Genomic DNA, 25356 nt, shown 5'->3' with positions numbered 1-25356 from the left:
GTGTCCATTATCAGTACATCTACTGCAAGGTCTATTTCCCTCCCACTAAAATGGCTCCACTTTTTTTTAAAAAAGGAAAAACTACTGACAAGACTCCAGGGAAGAACTGCACTTTCCTAAATCAACTTAGTGGACCCGAGTTTAACTGCACATGTCATTGGTACTAGTCTGCTTATGCACTTTCATCTGTTGTTTTGTATTATAAGTTCTTTGTGGGAGGGACTGTCTCCATCTAGCATCATGGGGGCTTAGCCCATGACTAGGAACTCTTAAGCCCAGATCCTCAAAGGTTTTGATGTGTCTGTTGTTGTTCGTCCATCGTATTCGAAGAGGACCTTGACATCTAGCGGGTTGTGGACTGTCCACGGTGTGTCCGCAAATGGCTGATAAGGCCGATACGGGCACGGAATGTTCTGCCACATGTCGGGCAGACATGTGTGGGCACCACTGTTGCAGCTTTTGTAACTCTGGCTTTACGGAGTGCTCGCTTCTCTTGTGCTATGGTTGTCCTTCTGGCTTCAGATGTTTGACAGCCTTGGTAGATCAGCGTGTGCCATGTTGATCGGTCTTGTGCCAGGGTCTCCCAGGAGGTGGTGTCAATATCCAGGGACTTGAGAGGCTTTAAGCGTATCTTTGTATCGCTTCTTTTGTCCCCCGTGCGATCGCTTCCCTTGAAACAGCTCACCATAGAAGAGCTGTTTAGGGATGCGATGATCTGGCATCCTTGCAACATGGCCTGCCCAGCGTGTCTGAGCTTTCATCAGCAGGGTGTAAACTGATGGCAGACCTGCTCTAGAAAGGACTTCTGTGTCTGGCACCTTATCCTGCCACCAGATCCTCAGAAGTCTACGGAGGCAAATCGTGTGGAAGTGGTTCAGTTGCCTAGCGTGCCTCCTGTATACAGTCCAGGTCTCACTGGCATACATCAGGGTAGTTAACACTACTGCTCGATAGACTTTAAGCTTTGTAGCAAGGCTTATTCCACGGCGATCCCACACTTTGGTCAGCAGTCTGCTGAATGCAGACTCAAAGGTTTTGATGTGTCTAACACCCACTTAAATACCTTTGTGGATATGGGCTTGGGTGTTTTGCCCAGGCTCTGTAGCAGAGGTGGGAACAGAACCGGTTTCTAAGTAACCTAACCACTGGCCAGGACTTCCTCTCTCATCTAATAAAAGATATTTTCTTCAGTAGCTATTCAGCAATTCCCTGGGGGGAGCAGGGGGAGGAATCACATTCACAACTCAAGTTAAAACTAAGAATATTTTTAATGATTTATAAACCAATCACATAATATCTTTAACATCTGGTAAGAAACAGTCTAGAAAGAATTACAAAAATCAAGGACAAATATATTCTAGGATTTGTTTGTTTTTTAAATATTCACTTCAAAAAAAAGTCCATGGTGCTTGTCTAATGAACTTTGTACAAATCCAGAACTCTGCTTTAAAACTAACACAGCCTTATAAATATTTCCCTACTTGTTCCAGTCTAAAAATATATATATTCATGCTCCCCAATATTATGTTATAGCTATTAACCCCCTCCTCCATCGCGCTCTGTTTTCAGTCATAAACTGGCAAGAGCATGGTTTTGGGGGAATTCTCTTCCACCCTGTAGCTGTAGGTTCTGAGATTCAATTTTCCCGCCCTCCTCAAACTGGTTCTCATCAGGCACTTTACATTGGTGTCCTAACCCTGCAGATTTTTTTAATCAAATAAGTTGAGAAAAAAAAATAGTTTGCTGTGGAAGGAAATGAGACAGAACCTTTCTGCTCTGCAGAAACTCAAGAGACAAGAGATCAAAATAGCTGTGGTAGGAACAGAACCATTCTGATTTTCAATCCTCACCACCTACTTGGTGGCTTATGAGCTAAATTCACCGATTCTCTTAAGGATCATTCCTCTCCTGGAATATTAATGTGTACCTCTAAAATACTTTTATAAACAACCCTTAAATATAAAACTTTACTATAAAATACACTAAAGTCTGTTTTTAAACAGCCTATTTATCTATTGTCAACTGATCAGTTTTGAGATAGATGTGATTCCCCCATCCTCTTTTTAAACAGACCCCCAAGAGGTTGGAAGTGGGCAGGTGATAGCTACCACTACATACACCATGGGATGTTTACAGATGTGGCGGTTTCTAAGGCAGTAGTCACGCTCCTCTGCAACTGACCGCATTACTGTGGTGGAGAGAAGCCCCTATCAATACCTGCTACCCGAGTAATCTTGATGATGGTGCTACTATCCATTCAAGCACCCAGTCTGCATTGCATTTAAAGGGAGCAGCTGCTGAACATCTGGCTGTTACCAAAGGCTAAGTGGTGGTGGCTACTTTCCTACAGAGTGTCCCCCTTCTCCATCCTCAAGGACCATCTGAGCAGATTGCACCAATCCTGACTCAGGAATCCCCCAGCTTCAGGCTGTTCTTTGAGGATTTCTAATCATATTCCTTGCTGGATGGCCAAAGCTGACCTTTCAGAAACGCAGGCATCACTGTGGCTGGAGAAGCTCACAGGAGAAGAGGAGGAGAGTTAAAAAAAAATCTCAGGTTGGGTGCACAAGCTGGTTTCAGAGCCCCGATTCTCAGCTAGCGTAAATACCACTGCTCTTCTGAACTCAGGGGAGTTGCATCGGCCACAGCAGCTGGAGATCTGGTCCATGTGCCAGAGCCAAACTTTCCCCGGGTTGAAGCACTTCTGGTATGCAAAGATCTGAGCCAAAGAGAAAGCGACAAGGAGTCCCCACCACTGGGAGACAGCCCTCCCCAGCATGTGGCTGGCATGACTCACCTCGCAACAGCTGGTGTGTGTTTCAGGTTCTGGGGCCAGATCTGTACCTGGCATAAGCACCATTCACAAATCAGTGGAACCACAGTGATCGACGCCCACCGAGGATCAGTCCCCTTGCATCAAGCTTGGCCATAGGCAGCACCAAAGACTGAGCAGCCAATGAGGCAGCAGGCAGAGAATCTGTCAGAGAGGACGGCAGCACCGTTGGGCCAGGGGCTCCACTGGGAACAAAGCCCTTCGGGGAGCAGAGGATCCGGTGGCATCTTGCCGGGAGGCCACGAGATGAGCCGGATGCGGCGGTCAGTTTCAGCTGCTGGGTTCAACACGCTGCCCTGCAGCACAGGGCGCACCCGGGCATCACGCTGGAGAGAAGGTTCTTGTGGGAAGGGGGGAATATGAGTGGAGGGTGCATGAAGGCAAAATGCTTCTACCCATGGGACATAAAGGGGGATTGCTAAGCTGTGGGGTCAGAGCCTGCTAGGAGAGGAGGGGAGCCGAGTGGGCCTGTGGGAGGCAGACTCCACGATCCAGAGAGCCACTGGGGATTGGGGCAGCGGGGGCAAGCTCGCAGCAGGTACAGGAGTTGCAGGGAGCATCCGCTGGAGTTCCCCCCAGATGCAGCACAGATTCCAGGGTGCTAGATGCGAAGCAGGTGGACCCTCCAAGGCTTCCTCCCATCGACGAGGCGTGGGGTGTCCAGGGGGGTTTGGAGCAGGAAATTGGGGGGGAGGGGCCTCCAGAGGACGCAAGACACCTCCGAAAAAAGTCCCAGATGGGGGCACACTGAGGGAGGCAAAAGGGGAAGGGTCGCAGCTGCAGCGAGGAATGTCCCATTGCTGGTGTTGGAATCCAAGCCCTCCAGGGAGGATCAGAGTCACAGACTGGGAGCTCCCACCAGGGCTATGGGGGCTGGGATGGGGGTCCCACCCCGTCAGTTCAGCAGCCGCAAGGTCGGGAGGCTTAAGTGCAAGTCCCCAGAGGCAGAATGAGCCACAGGAGCCCTGGGGCGGGCCCAGGAGCTGGATTCAGATACAGGCACAAGCCAGACGGAGCCAGTGCAGGGGCAGCAGAGGCCGGGCTGGCCCCCTCCCCAAAGCCACTTCACAAGCGCAGGTGAGGGACGGCCTTGGTGACATCCTGGAAGAAGGGGTGGGTCAGCGCCGACTTGGCCGAAATCCGCTTGTTGGGGTCATAGTGCAGCATTTGCTGGGGAGAAGAGGGGTGGGCGGTTATAGGCCACTGCTGTCCTCAGCCGGGGCAGGTGGCAGAACAAGGAGCAATGGTCTCAAGTTGTGGGGGGAGGGGTCTAGTTCGCATATTAGGAAAAACTCTTTCCCTAGGATAGGGGGGCAGCGCTGGGCTGGGTTCCCTAGGGAGGGGGGGAGTCTCCATCCCTAGGGGTGTTTAACTCCCAGCTTGACAAAGCCCTGGCTGGGCTGATTGAGTTGGGGTTGGTCCCGATTTGGGCAGGGGGTTGGACTCGATGACTCTTCCAGTCTTAGGAGCCTATGGGGGAGGGAGGGGAAGGAGACTATAGTCATTCCCATGACACCATCCATCATGAAGCACCAAGTTGGGACGCTCCCCCAGCTGGAGTGCAGCTGCCTCTGGGGCAGAGCATGGTAGGTCTCCCAACAGCCCCCGCTAAGGACAAGGAAGGAGAGAGAATCCTTGCGAACCCAACATCTCCAGGGCTTCGCAGGCAGGACTCCTGGGTTCTGGTTGTAGCTTGGGGATGGGAGCAACGTCAGCGGGGGGTCCTGGTTCTGCCCCCGACTGCATGGGCTGGACAAGCCACGGCCCAGTCATGTCTCAGGCTGCCCCAGTGCGGGGCTAGAGGGAGGAGGGGCACTTGCTGTGCACGTAGCAGGGGTGGAGAGCAAAGGAGCTTGGCTCTGGCTGCATGGCAAGAGGCGCTCAGGCCCCCGCTCCAGCCCTGCCCTCTCCCCAGAAACCTCATTCCTCTCCGCCACCCGCCCCCGAGCTAACAGAGCCGATCCTGGAGTCCCCCACTACTCACAGCCAAGAGCTTCCTCCCCTCCTCATCCAGGGGGGGCACCACCTTGCTGAAGTCCTGCCTGGCCCATTTGGGGAAGCTGGGCTTGTAATCGGGCATGGACGTGACCCCGGGCCACACAGCCTCGTCCGGGGTGCCTAGAGTCCGGAAGATGCGGAAGAGCTGGTCTATTTCTGAGTCTCCGGGGAACAGGGCTCTCCTGGTGATCTGAAGAGCGGGGTGGGAGGGTCAAACAAGATCTTGGCACAGCCCCCCCAGGGCGCTAAGCTGCGAGGGGGGGCTTTCCCGTTACAGCAGCATGGCCAGCGCCTCCCACCCTCCTCTCTTCCCCGGGGAGCGATCGGAGGGCTGGGGACAGTCTCTGGCAGGGGCAGGGAGATGAACCGCCCAAGCCCGTGTGATTAGCCACTGCAACGGACTCCCCAAGGAAGTGGAGGAGCCGTGTTTCTTGATGTCTCCAGATCCAGGGCAGCTGCTTTCCAAGGCAGCTTTGGCCACACCCCAGTAACCAGGCTCAGTGCAGAAGGGAGTGGGGGGGGGGGGGGAGAGAGGAGTCAATAGCTTGTGCTCCTCAGCAGATCCCCCTCTCCCGCTGCAGCACAGCCTCCACCCAGCGGGGGTGGGGACGGCCTGGGCACAAAGGGTTAAGACCAGCTGGCTCCGGTGGCCTGCCCCCTGGCCCACCCCATGACACAGACACCGGCCCAGGCACTCCACATGACAACGCTGCCGTGACAACCCCTTCCCCTGGGGCAGGGGAAATACCAGGCAGGGCACCCCCCGGAGAACGCAACAGAGCCCTTTTATTTCCCGATTCCCGCTCGGCGGGTCAGCACCCCTCTCTGGGGCCGGGGCAGCGTCACCGAGCACATCCTGGAGCTGCCCCGGGCGGAAGAAGCGAGGCCCATCTGACACCATCAGCAGCTCGGGCAGCATGCGGGGGGCCCTTGATCAGAGCCCATCAGGCGAGGGTCTGCCCCCGTCCTGCGTTCGCAAGCTTAACGCTGCCTCTCCTGCCCAGGGGAGACGAAGCAGGGAGGCGTGCGTGCCACGCACCAGGAGAGACCTGCCACTGCGAGGGTCCTGGGGCCCGGCGGTGGTTGGGTGCAAGAGGCAGGACGGTGCAACTCATCCTGATCGAACGTAACTCAGCCCCCGTCCCCAGCGCGTGGCAGGACGCGCTACAAACAGAGGGGAGCAGCATCAAGCAAGACCCCCCCCCCATTTCACAGTTGCCTGTCGCTCACCAGCACGCACACGGCTGTCAGGAGGGGCAGGATCAGGCTCTCAACATAGGAGTCATGCTCGTTTGGCTCCTCCACCCAATGGGGGAGCAGCACCTGGCCCCCGGGTCCCTCCCTTTCTGCAGGTCAAGAAGAACCACGTGTGTGCACGGGAGGGACGGGGGGAGGACATACCATCTCGGCAAAGATGCAGCCCAGGCTCCAGATATCCACAGCCGTTGAGTAGTACTTGCAGCCGAGCAGGATTTCAGGGGCCCTGTACCAGAGAGTCACCACCTGGTGAAGGGGAGGAAAGGGGAGATCCTTGTTAATTGTGACAGGGGCATCGATCCCCCTTTCCGCTCCACGGACCCCAGAGGGCTTTACTCACAATCGGAAGACGCCATAACCCCCATTCGGCAAATGGGGAAACCAAGACACGGAACAGGCCGCTCACCCAAGGAGAAAGCGAATTTCTGGGGGAGTGGGGAACAGAACCCAGGAGTCTGAGCTCCCGGCCTTGTGCTGTAACCGTTACACACTCCAACCCCGGCAGGACTCCGACTCCGGAACAAAGTGGCAGGGCGACAGGTCCTGGACCTGGGAGCCTGGTGCATGCCCAAGGGAAGCAGCCGGATCTCTCCTGCTCCCTAGGGCCTGTGGTGGCATGGCTGCCAGGTTCAGCCCTGGGGGAACCGGCATGGGCCGGCCATGATCACCCCGTCCCATCACATACATGCCGCAGGAGGCGGGATCAGCCAGCCGTTCTCAGCAGGAGTGGGGGGTCCTGGTGCAGGGAGGACAGGGATACTCCGCCCCATCAAGAGGCACCTACCCCAGAGAGGTGGCCCCCATCTCACTGCCTAGCCCCCGGATCCCAGCAGATGGGTGGAGGGAGAGGAGCCCTCCAATGCACCTCGTGGGTGTAGGTCCGCACTGGCACGCCGAATGCCCGCGCCAGCCCGAAGTCCGCCAGCTTGATGGCTCCCTCGGCATTGATGAGCAGGTTCTGGGGCTTGAGGTCGCGGTGCAGCACCCGGTGGGAGTGGCAGAAGGCCAGGCCCTGCAGTAGCTGGAAGAGGTAACTCTGCAGCAGGAGGCAGACAGGGCTGGAGGTCAGAGGAGAACTGGGCTCGCGGGGGTGGGGGTGTGTGAGCAGCGTGCCGGCCAGGCTGGTTACCTTGATGAGGGGCAGAGGGATGCCGCTGACGGAGGACGAGTCCATGAATTTCTTCAGGTCCTGGTGCAGGAACTCGAAGACCAGGTAGAGCTTGTTCTCGGTGTGGATCACGTCCAGCAGCCTGGTGAGAGGAAGGAGAAGACGTCACGGCTTCTGCCCTGATTGGAGGGCTGGGGGCATTCGCACTCTGTGCCCCATGCCCCTCTCGGCCTCTGCTGGGGCTGCCAACCGTGGAAGTGGGCAGCACCAGCGTGACAAGCTTGCGTGCTGGGGAGCCGGGCCAAGACCAGCCATGACGGCCACATGAAAGTCACGGATCTGGGTGCTCCCTTCCCCCCCCCCCCCGGGGGGATGAGGGCTCTGGATCCCAGCAGCCCAGCCACCCTCCTGAGATGTCAATAACACGCCCTCCCCCACTTACTTGACGATGTTGGTGTGGTTCAGCTCCTTGAGCAGGGAGATCTCCCGGATGGCCGTGCTGGGGACACCCTCCGTCTCTCTGCAGTGGGGGGGGAAGCCATGAAGAGCCTGACAAGCTCCATTCTGGGGCTCCATTCGGCCCCGCTCTAGTGACCTCACACCAGGCAGCCTAACGACTCTGTCCCAGCTCAGACCTGCCCTGCAGCCCACACAAGTGCCAACTGAGGGCAGCAGTGCCAAGCCAAAAGCCCTTTACCCCGATGTACCACCATGGAAACTCAGCCACCTCTGGGGTAGAAGCAACAGCGAAGAGAGGGGGCAGCTTAGGACACAGGGAAGCAACTTCTGCTCCCCCTCGGGATCCTTAACATCGGTCCAGAGCCAACAAGGCCCTGCTTGGACTCCTGCCCCAATCACATCTGGACCAAACCAGCTGTCTGGGTCGGAACCTGGGAGCCCAGGGCTCTCCAAAGGCACTGCCCTGAGCGCTGCCCATCCACTCCCAGAAAGAAACTGACGTGCTCACGCCAGGGGCCAGAGCACCAGCTGCTGGACAGGGCACCAGCTGCAACATGCAGCAGAGCAGCCCTGGCCTGGGATACAGCCAGGCCCAACCCCATTGACCGAACAACGGCCAGTGACAGAGCATCTGCCACAACCCTTGTGCGCTCGTTCCAGTGGCGAATGACCCTCGTTGTTACAAACGTGGGCTTTATTTCCCAGACCAACTCGACCTCCAACTTCCTGCCACTGCATCTCTTAGACCTTTGTCCGCAAGACTGACAAGGCAGTGGCCAAATTCTGATTCCCCAGGTAGGGGCTCTTAGACCAAGGGCAGTCAAGGCCCAGGCTCCAGGGAACCCTTTTTCACACGGCGATGTATTGAGAGAGTTTGAGAGTCTGTCTGTTCAAGGACTCCTCCTAAATGCTGAGAGCTAGGACCACCAAGGTCAGTAGGCAGCTTCCTCTTATCATAACTTAAAGCCAGGTCGGGGTTGTGCCAGGGAAATGGGATGTGTCTGGAATGGGACTGCTTCTCAGAAAACCATACAAAAAAGTCAACCACCAGGCAGGGGAAAGGGGTTGCCCCCCATGGGACTGCCCCAGCCCTGAGCCTCCCGCCTCCCACCCCCCAGGTACCCTTTAGGAAGGGCACTCTCCCCCCCCCACAATTCGTATGGGAACATTGCTGGCTGTTCCTCTTCATCAGGTAGCAAGGGGAAAATACACCATTTGCTGCATTCCTCACTCTGGCTAGGGGGTGCAGGGGGCAGACAAACCTGGATCTGCCCCGGACGAGGGACAAGCACAATAATTAGGACCTGAGCAGCACCAGGTAAGTCTTCCAGCAATAAATAACGAATAAGTAAAGACAAAGATTTTGTGGCCTATTCAGAAACACCTGGTGGCCTGGACTTGGCTCGCGGTCCAACCTGTTGACTAGGCCGGTGACTGCTTACCCTGCTCCTTGTGAGGCTAAACGCTCGACCTCCCTGAGTCTGTCCCTCCAAGGCGGGTTTTCCAATCCATTCATCATGCCCCTGGCATCTCCGAACCTCACCAAGAGACCCACACCCCTTGTAGGGTGGATACCAGCCCCAGATTCAGACTTAATTCTGAGAATGGCTGTTAAGCACAGCTACAGGCAAAGCCTAAGGAGTGTGGGTCTGAGTCTCTCCCATCCCATGACCTTTGTCAGGGCACCAGTGAAGCGTATGGGGCAGAACTCCCCCACTCACCAGAAATGGGGCTGTAGAAATGGTGGAAGGATGCAATTCCTGCTGCACCCATCACCCCACGGGTTCAGCTGGGTGGACTTAGCCCAGGGAGAACAGGAGCTGGGAATTGCTGGGAAGCCTCCAGCGCTCCCATGGAGAGGGTATGGGGTGCCCCCCCCCAACACCAGCAGGGCTGGAACAAGTTTTATGGGGGGGGCGCTGAGAACCTCTGACCCCAACTGTAACGCCTGGATATAACGGAAACCACTTTAAGTGGTGGGGGTGAGCGCTGCAGCAGCCCCGCACCCCTACTTGTAACGCCCATGCCCAGTCCTAGTGCTCAGACCGCCCCACCTTGGCTGCACGTGGACTCAAGCCAAGTGCCCACTGACAGCCCGTCCCGCAAGGACCGGGGGGGGGGGGGGCTTTCTCCGCCAGATCTGCAGGCCCCGGGGCACCGCACTTCCCCCGGGGCGGGGTCCTGCAGAAGGCCCCGAGCCGGCAGGGGAGGTGCCGACTCCTCCCCCCAAAGCTGGAGCTACCCCATGAACGGGTGGGGGGGGTACGGCCCCTTCGCGGGGGGGGGACTCACGTATCCAGGCGGATCTTCTTCAGCGCCACCACCTCGCCCGTGGCTTTGTTCTTGGCCTTGTAGACAACCCCGTAGGTGCCCTCGCCGATCTTCTCCACCTTCTGGAAGTTCTCCATGGGGCCGGCCCCGGATCGGGCCCGGGTGCCGGGGATCGGGCCCGGCAGCGCGTTCCGCGTCCCCCGGCGGTTACCAGCCCACCCCCCAACTGGCTACAATGTAACCCCCGGCCCGGCTGCTTCCCGCGTTCCACTCGCCCCGCCCCACCCGCCGCGCCATTGGCTGGCGCCCGGAGGGAGGGGAGGAGCGCGCTGGAGGCGACGCGGGAGTCTCCTTAAAGGGACAGGCCCGGAGGCAGGAGCAGCCCTCCCCGCTTGTAGGAGCGGCCGGAGTTAGGGTGCCCCTAAGCCCTAGGACCCCCCCATGGGTGTCAGTGAGGGAGCCAGGCCAAAGGCTGCTCCCAGCTCCGTGTATTATTGGGGTGATTTCCCCAGTTCCCCTGCTGGATTCCTTGAGCCCCCTGAGCTGTGTCTAGGGGGATGCACCCTGTGCCCCTCCCCTAAGGAGACTCCCCCATTATTTAACTCCATGCCCCCCCCCTCCCAGGGGACTGGTCCTCTCTCCTGTCCCTCCTGCAGAGGCTCTGGCTGGGTCTCTATGAAGGGGACTCCAAGGGTTGGATTCCCATCGATTCCTTTATTATTTCAGTTCACGCGCCCCGGCTCGGGACCCTGTTTCTACACTGCCTAGGAAGCCAGAGCTGGGTTCTGCCCTGAGGACCTCGCTGGGAACCAGGACTTTCAGCTTCCTTTGAAACCACTATGAGCCAGCTCCTGAAAAGCATGGAGGCTCCAAGCTTCCTTGGAGGTTCTGCACCCACGGCCTCCTCTGCAGTGGGGATTTCAACCCTAGCAGCCAGCCAGCCACGTGACCCCCTTGCCTGGCCTGCCAGAGCCGTACTGAGCAGGGCAGCACGACAAAGCTGTGCCGCTGGTTGGTGAGATGCTCCTGACTTGAGCAGGGCCTAGAAGCACCTGCTCTGGGAACTTCAATCGGGCAGACAAAAGAGCCGGCCGTGGGAGGCCGCGGAGTTCCTGGGGAACTTGTTTTGTCCTACACTTTGTGAGCCTGCGTGCTATTCGGAGTGATGAGCTCATGTGTGTCTTGGTGATACGCTGTGCTTGCTGCCTGCCGGGGCTCAGCTCCTGAACGGGCACCCAGGGGGTTGCTGGTGTGGGGCAGGTTTATTGTTTGAATGGGCTCTCTTCATTTCCCTGAGCCCAGGGTCTCCTCACCAAAGGGATCCAGGTTCACCAGTTCCAGGTGCCTGCCCAGCTCTCCCCCTCTGTGCAGTACACGCTCCGAGAAAGTCCATCGTTATGGAGCTATGCACGAACCCTGGTTATCTCAAATGGAAATTCCTGACCACTTCAGTCCAAACACAGGGGTTTAGGTAAACAATCAAACCCACGTATTAACTACAGGAAGATCGATTTGAAGTGATGACAAAGGAATAAGGCATGAAAGTCAGAATTGGTTACAAAGAAATAAATGATAAAACACAAACTAATACTTTACTTAGTTAGGTGAACTAAGAGCAGCTGGATTTCTGTCACCATATTTTAACAGCAGTCTGGCTGGATTCCTTCCACCAGGACCCCTCTCCAGTTCACCGACACTTCCTTTGTCTTTGAAATATTGTTGAAACCCCCAGTACAGATGAAGAGAAAGATGTGATCGGGGTGGGGCCTCTGTTCCCCATTTTCCTCCTCTTTGAGAATCATCCCCAGCTGGGGTTCAAGTGTCAGCCAGCCTGTTCCTCTGTCAAGCCGTGAATTTCTTGTTCGCACCCTTCTTGCTAAAGAAGGGCTGCCTAACCAGGGAACAGTCCAGTTGGTTTTGCTGACTCCTGGCAGAAGCATCAGTTTGCCTTTTACTTACTGAAGAATTTATTTGTGCTTCTTCCCCGATTGGAAATACACCCGTAGTAACATCATCCAATGGAATCTTATAACTTTACATACAATGTGGCCACACCTATTTTAACAGGACAATAATGATCAGTGAATTATGGATTTTCAGATGATCACTCACAAGGCATATTTTGCACAAAATTTGTCAAGGGCTAATAAAAGTGGTAAACATAAGGGCACAAGGGAAACATGGGTTTATTAAACAGGATTTTGCTGATATGTCTAGTGTTTGGGGGGGAAGCGATGCAGCAATCACTTTCTTAGCAGGCTAATATCCTGAACACATGGGCCCAGATCTGCAAAGGAATTTAGGCACTTAACTCCCATTAAAATCATTGGAAGTTTGGCTTCTAAATTCCAATAACTCCTGGGAATTCTCTCTCCCAGTTTGTTCCTTTTATTTAAGGGACACAGACAGAGTGAGAATGATACATCTAGAAAACAAATTCCCTCCCCGGTGCTACTAATATCCTTTGCACCGCACATAATTAACGTGCGGAACTCACTGCTGCATGGTCTTGCCACAGCCAAGAGCTTACTGGGCTTCAGAACAGGATTTGGCATTCGTTCTGCTGCCCCTTTTGCTGAGCAGTAGCAGATTCTGGGGCCTTCCAGGTCAGTTTCTGGTCTGGAGCAGCCATGGGTGATGCTGTCAGGTATCTCCTTAGTGTGGCTTGTCTGTTTATGATGGGTACAAAGTTCCGGTTCCTTTGAACCGAGGTGGGAGCAGGCAGCAGCTTCCTGTGCAAACAGGGTGACAGCACATGCAGCTGTGCCTCTCATGCAGCTGTCTCCTGTGCCTTGCTTCAGGGAACCACAGAAAATCCCACAACAGCTTGATGCCACTGTTCCCAACTCCTCCTTTGGGGGCCATTCGCCACGCCCCAGCTCCCTGCGGTGCTGCCAGCTCTACTCATGGTGCTCTGTATGGGAGGAAAATAGGCTAGTCAACGTCCCGTTAGCCACTTGTCAATTACTGGATCGCCCCAGGTTGCAATGAGCAATGCCATTTTGATTGGAACGTAGTGATTCACAGCAATCGCTCTAAGCCAGGCCTGTCCTGAACAAAACCTGGAAAATCAGGGGTCCCTTGATTTACATGCCCTTGTTCTACTACTGGCACCCCACAGAGCCAGGTAATCCAGCTTGTCTTTCCTTCCCATTCACAAGCTAACCGAGCACGCAGGAGTTGCACCGGTTTCATATACAGTGGTTTGAGAGTGGATTTAGTAACACCAGCCACCTCCCCCTCCCACTCCGTATGCATCTCAGTTAGTGATTTACTACACGGTCGATCAGCGTAGCTCACATCTACAAACACAGACACATGCTAAACCACTAGAAGGTGGCAGAGGGGTAGCCATGTTAGTCTTTAATATTAAAAACAATGAATAATCCTGTGGCACCTTAGGGTGTGTCTACACTGCACCCATACCTTGAAAGGGCATAATTTATTTCGAGGTAATTTCAAAATAGCTTATTTTGAAATTTGGCACCAACTACAGATCGCCAAATTTTGAAATAAAGCGTTACTCCGACAAGTCCCTTAACCCTCGTGGAATGAGAATAGCATGACCGTTATTTCGAAATAACGGGCGCGTTTAAAGACTCAGAATAGCTATTTTGGGACACTTCCAGTATCCCGAAATAGCGCCAATGTCTAGACATGGCCTTAGAGATTAACAAAATATACATAGTTTCATTAGCTTTTGTGGGCAAAACCCACTTCATCAGATGAGCTGGAGAGGGATAACAGAAACTCAGAATTCATAAGTTCTAGTGTTCTATGATTCTATAACAGAAAAAAAAAGGAAACACTTTATAAGGTGGGTTTAAATCCAGTTTCAAGAGTGTCCACAGACAAAGTTGCATGGGTTTAATTGGACTGGCTTTAAATCACCCCTTAAATTAATCAGGTGAAGTCTGTATGTTCACCGGGTCTAAGTCACTCGTGTTATAGAATGTTCCACTGGAAGGCATCTCCAATTTGATCAAACTAGTTAGCTTTTTTGCTCCACTCCTGCTGTCGGAAGGCTGTCTCGGGCCATCAAGGAGCTACATGTGACCTGCAAACACTGGATAGGACCTATGGTGGAGGAATCTACCTATCCGGTCTCTGCTATTTCAGGTGGAAAAGCCGGAAGTTGACAACTATGGAATTGGCTGCTCACAAAAGACATTTCTGCCTTGCCCCTACGAACAAGAGACTGGATCATGTTGAGAGCCCTGTGGGTTTATGGGTCTGATCCAACCCCCGCTGAAGTCAATGGAAAGTTTCCTTCGTGTGCCTACTTGGTCTATTTCAATTGTAAACTCTTTTGGGGGGGTGTGTGTGGCAGCTGTCTCTTGTACAGCATCTGGTACAGTGGGGCCCTGTTCTCAGCCGGGCTAACATCATACATACAACCGGACTGTACACCCATCCGCTTCTTTCTTTGTTTACAGCTGCTAAGCGTTTGGTTTCAGTATCTTGCAGCAGTGAGCTCCCTTGGTCAGTTTTCCGTGTGCTGCACCTCTCCTGTCTCCTGCCTGGGGAGAGGGTGGCTAGAAGCTCCGGCCTGCCAAGTGCTAAGTGGCACCTGCTTTGCTCAGCATCGAAGTGGCTTGTCCTTTCGCCCCACAACCCAGCAGTGAGGTCGTATCATGGGTTCCGCGTCCCTCCTGCAGCTCCGTGGTAATTAGGCCCTTTCTTCTCAGAGCGGAAACCGGCCTCTGTTCTTCCCCGCTGAAATTCCAGGGTCTGTCTGGAAGGCACAACTCGTGCGGCCCCATTGTGCTCGAAACACAAACTTGTGACTGGCCATCACCCACACACCCCACTGCTGGAGGGAGGGGGGGTGAGATTTTCATGAGGTCATGCCAGGAAAGGGGCGGGGCTAGGCAAATGAGGCCTCCTTCTTATACAGGGTGGCCGGGGTGCTTGGCTTCTTTCTGCCTTCGCGGAGGGGTCCCAGGGAGCGCGGGGCAGGTTGGGAGATGCAGACAAGCTGGTACTTGGTGGCAGCCTGGGCGCTTCTGGCTGCGGCGACAGCTCAGCACAGTGAGTAGGGTCCTGATCCTTGGGCTTGGGGGGTGGGGGGCTGGGTTCTGTAGGGTCCCATCTGACCCACCCCCAGCCAATTCAGGGTCAATCCCTGTTGCAAAACACTGGGGCTGCTGCCAACAACCCCCCAGCATCTCCACTAAGGTCCAGGGGCTTCTCATCAGCCTGCGGGGGGGGCACATTTCTCGGGGGGGGGGTAGATGATTTTGGATGCAGTGATGCTAAAATGTGGAAGTCCTGTTCCAGGGGGGAACCAAATTGCTATAAAGTTGCCACAGAGCAATGGGAGGGGGGGGTGAGTGGGAATATCACATAGATCCAGATTCCAGACCTAATGTGGGGGGCTGCACCCCGGCAGAGGAGCCAGCCAGCCAGCCTCCCCTGGCTGGGTCAGCGCCTCTGGGTGGCGAGTGTGAGCAGATGGGGCCAGCCTGCTGGGACCCCTGAGCAGGAACACTCAGGGCCCGCTTCTCACTGTTTCCATAACCAGGACCCGGGTCTGCCCACGTCTCATGCCCCCCCATGGCATCAAAGCTTGTGGGTGCCAGGACGGCCGGGAATCCAACCTGCAGGGATCAGCCCGGGCACCGCCCGCCCACTGGCCCCGAGTGGGACTCGTCTTCCCAGATCAATGGGGGCTGGGGGCAAAGCCGAACCACACGGGGAGCTGGCTCAGAGCCCCTGCTAATCCCTCGCATGGCCTGGCATCTGGGCTGGGCTGGGAGGCAGATGCTGCGCTGCTGGAAGGGCTGGGCCTGGCTCCTCGCATGCTGAGGGTTGAATCGGGCGGGGGGGGGGGGGAACCCACCCAGCCCCGGACACTGCGGATGGAGCCTGCGGGGCAGGGGGCAGGAGGCGGGGGGCTGGTCTCTCTTTGCTGCTGCAGGTTGCTCTGCTGCCCCCTGGGGCTGACGGGGAAGTTGACAGGGCAGCAGCCCCCAGGGAATATCCGTACAGCTCCTTGCGCTGTGCCTGGCATGGGGGGGGGGTTTCCCTCCTTCTCTGCCCCAACCTACTGCAGCGCGGGGCTCTTCCCCCCACCTCCCGCTGACCTCTGCAGCCAGGCACCTCCCTCTCTGCTGGTTGCCTCGCCCTGCAGCCCCCCACGGCCTCCTCCCACGCCGCCCGCCCCATGCCTAGAGCTAACACTGCGCCTGCAGCAGAGGGAGGCCTCCGCTGAGCTATCGGGGCCTGGATCCCAGGCCAAGGGGCCCACAAGCGGCAGGTTCCGCCGGGGTGCAGCTGATTCTCTGCCCTTAGCCCTTGCTGGTCTCCCCTGGAGCCTGTCTGCAGCAGGGAGCCATCCCAAAAGCCTCGCTTCCCAGCTGAGTGGCACTGTGGGGGGGACTGATGCAGCCAGCCTGTCTGGCTGCACGGGGGGAGGGGGCGCTACGAGTCAGACCATTTCCCTGGGAAGCCTTCCCTCCCTGCCCAGGCATCCCAAAGTGCGTCACTGCCTCATGACAAGGCACTGACACTCCCCCACCCCATCTTCCTGCTGGGGAAACTGAGGCACGGAGCAAGATAGGGACCTGACGCTCATCATACCATGAATCCAGGCCCTCTGTGCTAACCGACTTGGCCCCACTCCTCTAAGAGCCCCAGATTCCCACCCCTGCTCCAACCACTAGCCCCCACTTCCCTTCACACTACCCAGGTATGCTACAGACAGGGATGCTCCCTGCCCCAGAGAGGCTGCCTGGGCCCGTGATCTGGCCTCTCCCCCTCCTACTGACTGGTGCTTCAAAGGGAGGTGGGGGGGGGGGTGCATTAACCCCGCGCTGGCTGGAGCAGCCTGCACCAGGGACTCAGCTGAGAGTCACATGCAAGGGCTCGGGGAGGATTTAGAGGCCCATGTGATGGGTTTTGCCTGGAGCCCCCGAGTCACATGCTCCCCATGCACCAGCTGGGGCTCTGGGCCATGGGAGAGACAGGGCCAGGCTGACTATGGAGCCCCATGGAGCAGGGTCTGGAGCAGCCCGGGGGCAGGTTGGCTGGAATTGCCTGGGCTGTGCTCTATCCTCCTTAGAGGGCAATAATCCCCCCCCCCCCCCCCCAGCCCGTAGCTGTCCCACCATGGATCTCAAAGCACCGCGCTTGATTGGTCAGGCCACACAAGAGCTGGGGACAGAACCCAGGAGTCCTGACAAAACCCGCCTCTGCCCCCTCCCCCTGCTCTAATACCCCCTAGTCTGGGGTTCCAGCCCCCACCCCCACTCCCCCCCTGGGAACAGCTGAGCTCTGTTCTAGCCTGATCCACCCTGGGCAGGGACAGCTCTTTGCACCTGGCCGGGGGGTTGGGCCAAGGGTCTGGTCCTGGCAGCTGGGCCACTGCCCCGATTCCAGCTCTGGATCTCCGCTCCCTTCTCTCTGCAGGGGCCAGCAGCAGAGGCCAGGGGAGCAACCGACAGAGTCAAACCTGGAACCGCCAGCCCTCAGCCTACAGGTCCTGGAACTCCCAGCTGTACCCCCGCTGGCAGGAGGGCGACCCCCGGCAGCAGAACTGCTGGAGAGGTAGGGGCTGGCCAGGCTGCTCTTCGTAGGACCCCTCTGAACCCAATGCTGTGCCACTGCGGGTCGGGGCACTGGCAGGGCTGGGGGGGCTGCGGGGTGGGAGTGAGGGGCACCAGCAGGGCAGGGAGAGGGCAGGGCTGGGCTGGCAGGGGTTGTGGGGTGGGAGTGAGGGGCACCAGCAGGGCAGGGAGAGTCCAGGGCTGGGCTGGCAGGGGCTGTGGGGTGGGAGTGAGGGGCACCAGCAGGGCAGGGAGAGTCCAGGGCTGGGCTGGCAGGGGTTGTGGGGTGGGAGTGAGGGGCACCAGCAGGGCAGGGAGAGGGCAGGGCTGGGCTGGCAGGGGTTGTGGGGTGGGAGTGAGGGGCACCAGCAGGGCAGGGAGAGTCCAGGGCTGGGCTGGCAGGGGTTGTGGGGTGGGAGTGAGGGGCACCGGCAAAGTGGAGTGTTTAGGGATGGAAGATTCACCCTGTGAAAAGCTGGAAACACCGGGGGGACGGGACGGTGCACCCCTCCCCCAATCTGCACCCCACCAGCTGGCCACCTTCCCCTCTTCCTCCCAGGGGGCACCGTGACCTTTGACGTCAGCAATGACGCCCCCACCATGATGGGGGCCAGGGCCACCTTCGCCATCGCCCTGCGCTTCCCCGGCAACCAGACGGTGCTGCCCGACGGCCGGGTGGTGTGGAGCCAGAACTGCACCGTGAACGGTGAGCCCCGGCGAGCGCTGGGCCTTTCTAGAGGCACCCTCGGGGGGGGGGGGGGGGCGGGCTGCCCTGGTGCTGCTGCTGCCCGGAGGTTCCCCGCTGTGCCAACCCCCCCAGATCTCCCTGCTCCGGTGGCCGACCCGCCTGAGGAGCAGCCTGCGGCCGAGTGGCAGCGCTAGGCTGTGTCCTGGGCAGGCAGCCCCATGGCTCCCCTGCTGCTAGGGGGCATGAGAGGCAGAGCAAAGGGGTTCCCAGGCCAGTGTCTTGGGGGGGAGCCTGACAGTCAACCGGGCAGCTGCCCCCTCCCCTCCTGTGCGAATGGCGCGGGCTGCTGGAGGCAGGGGTGAGAATTCTGCCTGCTGCGTCTCTGATCAGCCCAGAACGCGGGGGGGGGGGGGGGGAGCGAATCAGAGACCCCCCCGAGCCAGGGATAGAACCCAGGAGTCCGGGCTCCCAACCCCCCCTCCTTCAGCAGAAAGCTCTAGTTGCAATACTCCCCCTTCCACCCCGGAAGGTCCCGGCTCAGGCCCCCGGGGGCCCCACCCGGCCATGCTGTGCTAACTGCCCCTTCCCTCCTGCAGGTACCCGGGTGAGACAGGGCGACGCCGTCTTCCCAGAGCAGCTGGACGGGGGCCCCAACGGTGTCTTCCCCGACGGGCAGCCCTTCCCCCGCAGCGCCTGGGGCAAGCGCAGCAAGTTTGTCTACGTGTGGCAGACCTGGGGTGAGAGCCGGCTCCCCTCCCGCCCCTGCTCATGGCCAGCACCTCCAGGGCTGTCTCCGCTGCCCTGCCCACCTGCAGCACCTGGCACAGATGGAGCACAGGGAGCCCTCTGTAAGCCAGGGCTGCAGCAGAAACCTCCACCCCATTGGCAGGGTTCACCCACAGAGCCCCAGGCTGGCTCCCAGCACCCCATGGACAGGGCCGCCCCCCCCGCATCCTACACTAACTCTCAGCATCTTCCACCCTTGAAAGCCCCCAATTTTATCCCAAAACATCTCCCAGCGTTTCTAGCATTAGACCAGATGGGGAAACTGAGGCATAGAACGTGAGCCAGTCACACTCGCTGGCGGAACTGGGAATATAACCCCGGGTCCTGGGCAGGCAGCCCCATGGCTCCCCTGCTGCTAGGGGGCATGAGAGGCAGAGCCTGGTAACCTGCCCTGCCCCCGCCCTTCACTGTAAGTAAGCCCCCTCCCAGAGCTGGGAGTAGAACCCAGGAGTTCTCGCTCCCAGACTCCCCCCAACCCGGGCCGTGCTGCAGAACCCGCCCCAGCCAGCCCCGGACCATGACTCCCCCCAGGGCAGTACTGGCAGGTGGTGGACGGCCCCTCCTCGCAGCTGACGGTGGAGACGGCCGACGTACCGCTGGGCTCCTACGCCATGGACGTGGAGGTCTATCACTACCGCGGGCGCCGCAAATTCATCCCCATCGGCAGGGCCACGTCCCAGTTCAGCATCACAGGTGAGGCCAGGTCCAGGGCACGTCTGAGCCTCGGCCCCAGGGCACTTGGTCCCCCTGGGCTCCATTCGGCCCCCTTCCGCCACCATCTCCTGCCTATCTGTGGCCACAGCCTCATGCCAGGGCTTGTCGGGGATTTGGCTCACCCCTGCCCCAGGGCAGCTCCCTGGACAGGATTGGGGGGAGGGGAGGGGAGGATGTTTGGGGCCTGGAGCCAGGTGAGCTCCTGGACCTGGGCAGGACCCCCGGGGTGTGGGGCCATTGGTCTGTGGGGGCAGGAGGCCCTGGGTCTGTGGGTGCTCAGGGGGTCTGAGTCTATCTGGGGTGTAGGGCCCTGGGACTGTGGGGACACAGAGGGGCCCTGGCTCTATGGGGGCATGAGACCCCAGGACTATGGTGCAGGGGGGCCCTGGGTCCATGGGATATGGGGACCCAGGACTGGAGGCTCAAGGGGGCCCTGGGTCTATGGGGGTGCAGGGCCCCAGGACTAGGGGTGCAGGATCCCCAGCACAAAGACCTGGAAGCTCCCTGACCCCCCAGACCAGGTGCCCTTCGCCGTGGACATCACCCAGGTGCTGGACGTGGACGTGGGCGACCGGCGCTTCGTGCGGAACCGGGCCGTGGCCTTCAGCGTGCGGCTGCACGACCCCAGCCGCTACCTGCAGGGCGCCGACGTCTCCTACTCCTGGGAGTTCGGGGACCAGAGTGGCACCCTGCTGTCCCGCGCCAGCACCGTCACCCACACCTACCTGGAGGCTGGCACCTTCCGGCCCCGCCTGGTGCTCCAGGCTGCCATTCCCGTGGCCTGTGGCAGCCCCTCGCCGACACCCGTCGTGGATCCCACCGGGGATCCCACTGTGGCACCGGGCCCCTCGGCCCCCCCGGTGCAGCCCACCTCCGCCTCAGCGCCTGCCAGCCCGGTGCCCAGCGGGAGCCCCACGCCCACCCCGGGCCAGGCACTGAGCGTAGGTAAGTAGCAGCCGGATCGCTGGGGCTTCACGAGGGACGCGATCCCGGCACCAGCTGCAGCTCTTGCTCTTCGCCCGCAGTCCCCACGGCCACGGTCCCGCCAGCAACGCCCACGGGCCAACAGCCGGCAGCCTCCACCCCTCCCAGCCCCGGGGAGCCCAGCACCACCGCCACCCTGCCCAGCGCTGCCACCCCGGCCGCTGCCACGGCTTCCACCCCCAGCTTAGAAATAGGCACCGGGCCCGCTGCAGCCACCGTTGCTGATGGCTCAGACCTGGCCGTGGCTTCCGTGGATCCGCCGGTCCCTGCCTCCGTCTCAGCTGCTGGAGTTCTGCTGAGCAGCTCGTCGCCACCCCCGGCGTCCTCCGTGGCCAATCCACTGGCCCCCTCCTCGCCTCCGCCTGTGTCCTCCGTGGCCAACCCGCCAGCCCCCTCCTCGCCTCCGCCTGTGTCCTCCGTGGCCAACCCGCCAGCCCCCTCCTCGCCTCCGCCTGCAACCTCCGTGGCCAGCGCAGCAGGAACCGTGGCAGGTGGGAGCAGTTGGTAGATTCCAGCCTCGCATGGGCTGTTCCATTGGGGCAGCGTGGGCCTGCTGGCTGCCAGCTGGGCGCAGGGCCTTTGCCCGAGCTGCCTGGTCAGTGGCCGGAGCCTCTGCTCAGCCTGATATGGGGCCCTCAGGCTCTGAGAGCCACGGGTGTTCGGGAGGCAGAGGGCAACAGGTCGCAGCAGCTCCTGGGGCCCAGCATGGCGTTGGGCGTGGCCCAGGAGGGCTGGCCATGACCTGGGAGCTCGCCAGGCGGGCAGGGAGTCGGGGGCTGGGTCTTCTCTCTCTCAGCCGCTCGTCTCTCATCAGACGTGACCGTCGGCGCCACGGCAGCCGCTGCCACTGTGGACACGGCCCCTGAGGCGCTTGTGCTGGCCAAGCGGCAGGCGCCCGCCGACTGCCTCTTGTATCGCTACGGCACCTTCGCGACGGAGCTGGAGATCGTCCGTGAGTTGGGGGGGGGGGGCACCTCCTGCCGTCATGGGGCTGCCCACAACCGGGGGCCCCAGCACAGGCCCTGGCCCCGAGCAGGGGGGCCCGGCCCCAGCACAGCTCCCAGCCCCACTGGGCCAACCCGGCCCTAGGGAGGCGACACTCTGTGAAGCTTTGTGCTCTGACGGGGCTGTCCCAGCCTGGCTGGTCTCAGGGCAGCCCATATGGGGTGTAGGGCCCTGGGACTGTGGGGACACAGAGGGACCCTGGCTCTATGGGGCCATGGGACCCCAGGACTATGGTGCAGGGGGTCCATGGGATATGGGGTCCCAGGACTGGAGGCTCAAGGGGGCCCTGGGTCTATGGGGGCATGGGACCCCAGGACACTGGTGCAGGGGGTCCATGGGACATGGGGTCCCAGGACTAGGGGTGCAGGATCAGGGCAGGGGGGTTGGCTGGGGGGACGACCCAGAGAGCTTCATGGTCCCTGGGGGTTAGTTGGCCCTAAGGCCTTGACCAAGATCAACTCAGCGGGGGGGGGGAGGCAGGTCCCCCCCGGTTCAGTGCAGCTGGGAATGGGGCACATTGCAGGGACCCCCACCCCCGGGGCTTCCTGTCCAGTCCCCTCCCTGTATCTGGAGCAGCGGGAGGGGCGCCGGGTCCTGGGGCAGCCTACAGCCCCGCTGGCGACCCCTGCCGCTGGGGCAGTTTGCGGGCAGGGGCTGGCGGGGGCAGGCTGTCTCCGCGGGTGGAGGGGGGCCCGTCTCTAACGCTCGCCCGTTGCAGAGGGGATCGAGAGCGTGGAGATCGTCCAAGTGGTGCCGCTGGCCCCGGCTGCGGGCGAGAGCAGCGTGGAGCTCACCGTGACCTGCCAGGGCAGGTAGGAGGCACCGGGGGCTGGCAGGCGGGATGCCTGGACCTCCTGGTGCCTGGACCTCCAAGGCTCCCTGGCCTGAGCCGAGGGAGATTCCCCGGCCCAGCCCCCCGCTGCATCTGCCGGAGCCTGGCTCCCAGGGGCAGCCGGCCCAGTGCCCCCACGGCGGTGCCCCAACCCCTCCCCCAGCCGTGTCTTACCTGCCCCCTCTGCCCCCCAGCCTGCCGGAGGAGGTCTGCACCACGGTCTCGGACGCTGCGTGCCTCACGCCCCAGCAAAGCGTCTGCAGCCCCGTGCCCCCGGCGCCCGCCTGCCAGCTGGTGCTGCGCCAGGCCTTCAACCAGAGCGGCCTCTACTGCCTCAACGTCTCGCTGGCCAACCCCGCCAGCCTGGCGGTCGCCAGCACCACCGTCAGCATCCGAGGTGGGAGGGGCTGGATGGGGTGGGGTGGGTGGAAGGGGGACTGCAGGGAGTGGGGAGGGAAGAAGGGGGGCTGCATGGGGGGGCTGGGTGGGTGGAAGGGGGGCTGGATGGTGTGGGGCAGGCAGGAGGGGGAATACATGGAGCAGGGAGGAGAGCTGGATGACCTGGGGTGGTTGGGGGGGGGCGCTGCATGGGGTGGGGAGGGCAGGAGGGGGGCTGGATGGTGTGGGGCAGGCAGGAGGGGGAGTGCATGGAGCGGGGAGGAGAGCTGGATGACCTGGGGTGGTTGGGGGGGGGGCGCTGCATGGGGTGGGGAGGGCAGGAGGGGGGCTGGATGGTGTGGGGCAGGCAGGAGGGGGAGTGCATGGAGTGGGGAGGAGAGCTGGATGACCTGGGGTGGTTGGGGGGGGCGCTGCATGGGGTGGGGAGGGCAGGAGGGGGGCTGGATGGTGTGGGGCAGGCAGGAGGGGGACATGGAGCGGGGAGGAGAGCTGGATGACCTGGGGTGGTTGGGGGGGGCGCTGCACGGGGTGGGGGGGAGGAGGGGGGCTGGATGGTGTGGGGCAGGCAGGAGGGGGAGTGCATGGAGCGGGGAGGGGGGCTGGATGACCTGGGGTGGTTGGGGGGGGGCGCTGCATGGGGTGGGGAGGGCAGGAGGGGGGCTGGATGGTGTGGGGCAGGCAGGAGGGGGAGTGCATGGAGCGGGGAGGAGAGCTGGATGACCTGGGGTGGTTGGGGGGGGCGCTGCATGGGGTGGGGGGGGGCAGGAGGGGGGCTGGATGGTGTGGGGCAGGCAGGAGGGGGAGTGCATGGAGTGGGGAGGGGGGCTGGATGACCTGGGGTGGTTGGGGGGGGGCGCTGCATGGGGTGGGGGGGGCAGGAGGGGGAGTGCATGGAGTGGGGAGCGGGGCTGGATGACACAGGGAGGGCGGGAGAGGACAAGCCTCTCACGGTGGTTCCCAGAGCTTGAGCTGGAGCCCTTGAGCTCGGGGGCCCAGCGGTGAGGCTGGCTGGCCCCCTCCTGCTGGCCCCGAGCAGCCTGGGCGACCCAGGCCAGAGGGCGGCTCAGCCCCAGCCCCTCGTCACCGCGTCTGTGCCCTGCAGGTGCCGATGCGGCTGGGCCCAGCATCACCCTCATCGTGGGGCTCGTGGTGGTGGCCGTGGCCGTGGGGGCCGTGGCCTACTCCTACAGGTGAGACCAGCCCCTGCCTGCCTCGTACCCCGGGGTGGGGCTGGGCTGGGTCCAGGCCGTTCTCGCTGCTCTGAGCCATAGAGCTGCCCCGCAGCCTGGCCTGGCTTGTCTAGCAGCGCCGAGCTGCCCAGCTAAGATCAGGTCCCCTGGCTGTGATCAGGCCCCATCAGGCTAGCCCAGCCCCACAGCAAGAGCCAGCTGCTGCCCTGAAGAGCTTCCCTGCTGCACACAGGTTATTAGCTCCTGGCAGTGGGCAGGGAAACTGAGGCACAGACTGGGCCAATCAGAGCTAACTCAGTCCCCTGATTTGGGGGTCACCCTATGAGGAGCCAGCCCCCAATGGTGCTGGGGGGCAGCTGGCCGGGTTATGACCCCCCCCCCCCCCGCCTTCTCTCTCCCCCTTTGGCAGGAGTATGAAGTACAGCCCCTTGGGCACAGGGCCCACCCGCAGCCTCCTGCCCCGGGCCTGGCTGCCCGACCGGGCCGCCCTGCGTCTCTTCCTGCGCCAGGCCCTCAGCACCGCGCCCACCGGCGAGAGCAGCCCCCTGCTGAGCGGCAACGTGGTCTAAAGCGGGAGGTGCCCCCCAGGGACCCGGCACCGGAAAGCCCCCTCCCCCGGCTCCTCCTGCGCCTGGGGGTGGGGGCTGGGACACCCAGTGTGCCCAGCACCCCACCCCAGCAGCATGGCAGGAAGAAGGAGCCTCCCCTCCCCCACAGCAGCCCCCCGCTGCGGGGGTGGTGTCCAAGAGACCTTGTTACCAGCTATTAAACACTCAGACTCCTGCCCACGGCTGCTTGGTTCTGCCAGGGACGATGGGGGTGAATGTGGGGGCAGGGCGGGCGGGGCACGGGGACCCTGGGTGAATGCGGGGGCAGGGCACGGGGACCCTGGGTGAATGTGGGGGCAGGGCGGGCGTGGCACGGGGACCCTGGGTGAATGCGGGGGCAGGGCACGGGGACCCTGGGTAAATGCGGGGGCAGGGCACGGGGACCCTGGGTGAATGCGGGGGCAGGGAGGCTGGGCATGGGGTGGGTGAGAGATTGGAGGGGCTGGGTCCTGTTGCCCCTCTTGCCCCCGCGATAGGTCGTGCGTCGCACCCTCTTCCAGTGGGGAAAGCCATGCTGGGGGCAGGGATAGGCCTGCGGGCCCTGGAACGGATCCCAGGTGTCCTGCGATCCAGTGTGGACCCCTAGAACTGCCCCCCCCAGAGACCAACCCCAGCCCAGTGCTGCCTCTAACCCCAGCCAACCCCCCCCAGGCACCAGGTTGCTGCCAGGCTGGAAG

At 60.7% G+C, this 25356-nt stretch overlaps 2 protein-coding genes across 3 annotated transcripts; one reads left to right on the top strand and one right to left on the bottom strand.

Moving 5' to 3' along the window:
* Nucleotides 1-1249: 1249 nt before the first annotated feature.
* Nucleotides 1250-10204, bottom strand: CDK2 (cyclin dependent kinase 2). 2 transcript variants are annotated; one of them, XM_075901930.2, is made up of 7 exons: nt 9948-10204; nt 7639-7716; nt 7218-7338; nt 6954-7124; nt 6233-6334; nt 4818-4951; nt 1250-4003 (listed from the first exon to the last, which is right to left on the bottom strand). In XM_075901930.2, exons 1-7 carry the CDS (start codon nt 10061-10063, stop codon nt 3952-3954), a joined length of 774 nt encoding a protein of 257 aa, XP_075758045.1. In that variant the 5' UTR covers nt 10064-10204; the 3' UTR covers nt 1250-3951. The 2 variants fall into 2 exon arrangements, with proteins under 2 accessions (XP_075758045.1, XP_075758044.1); XM_075901929.2 differs by having other exon boundaries at nt 4818-5021; nt 9948-10202.
* A 4603-nt stretch (nt 10205-14807) lies between these two features.
* On the top strand, nt 14808-24855 carry PMEL (premelanosome protein). Its single transcript, XM_075901935.2, has 12 exons — nt 14808-14957; nt 17337-17474; nt 18033-18179; nt 18758-18898; nt 19479-19640; nt 20178-20606; nt 20687-21136; nt 21460-21597; nt 22369-22462; nt 22677-22879; nt 23984-24071; nt 24481-24855. Exons 1-12 carry the CDS (start codon nt 14894-14896, stop codon nt 24638-24640), a joined length of 2214 nt encoding a protein of 737 aa, XP_075758050.2. The 5' UTR covers nt 14808-14893; the 3' UTR covers nt 24641-24855.
* The last annotated feature ends 501 nt before the right edge of the window (nt 24856-25356 follow it).

Source organism: Pelodiscus sinensis, chromosome 31 (genome assembly GCF_052426305.1).
Source record: "Pelodiscus sinensis isolate ZL-2025 chromosome 31, ASM5242630v1, whole genome shotgun sequence".
Taxonomy (NCBI): domain Eukaryota; kingdom Metazoa; phylum Chordata; order Testudines; family Trionychidae; genus Pelodiscus; species Pelodiscus sinensis.
Note: the sequence above shows the minus strand (reverse complement) of the source record. Positions and strands in the feature narration are given on the sequence as shown.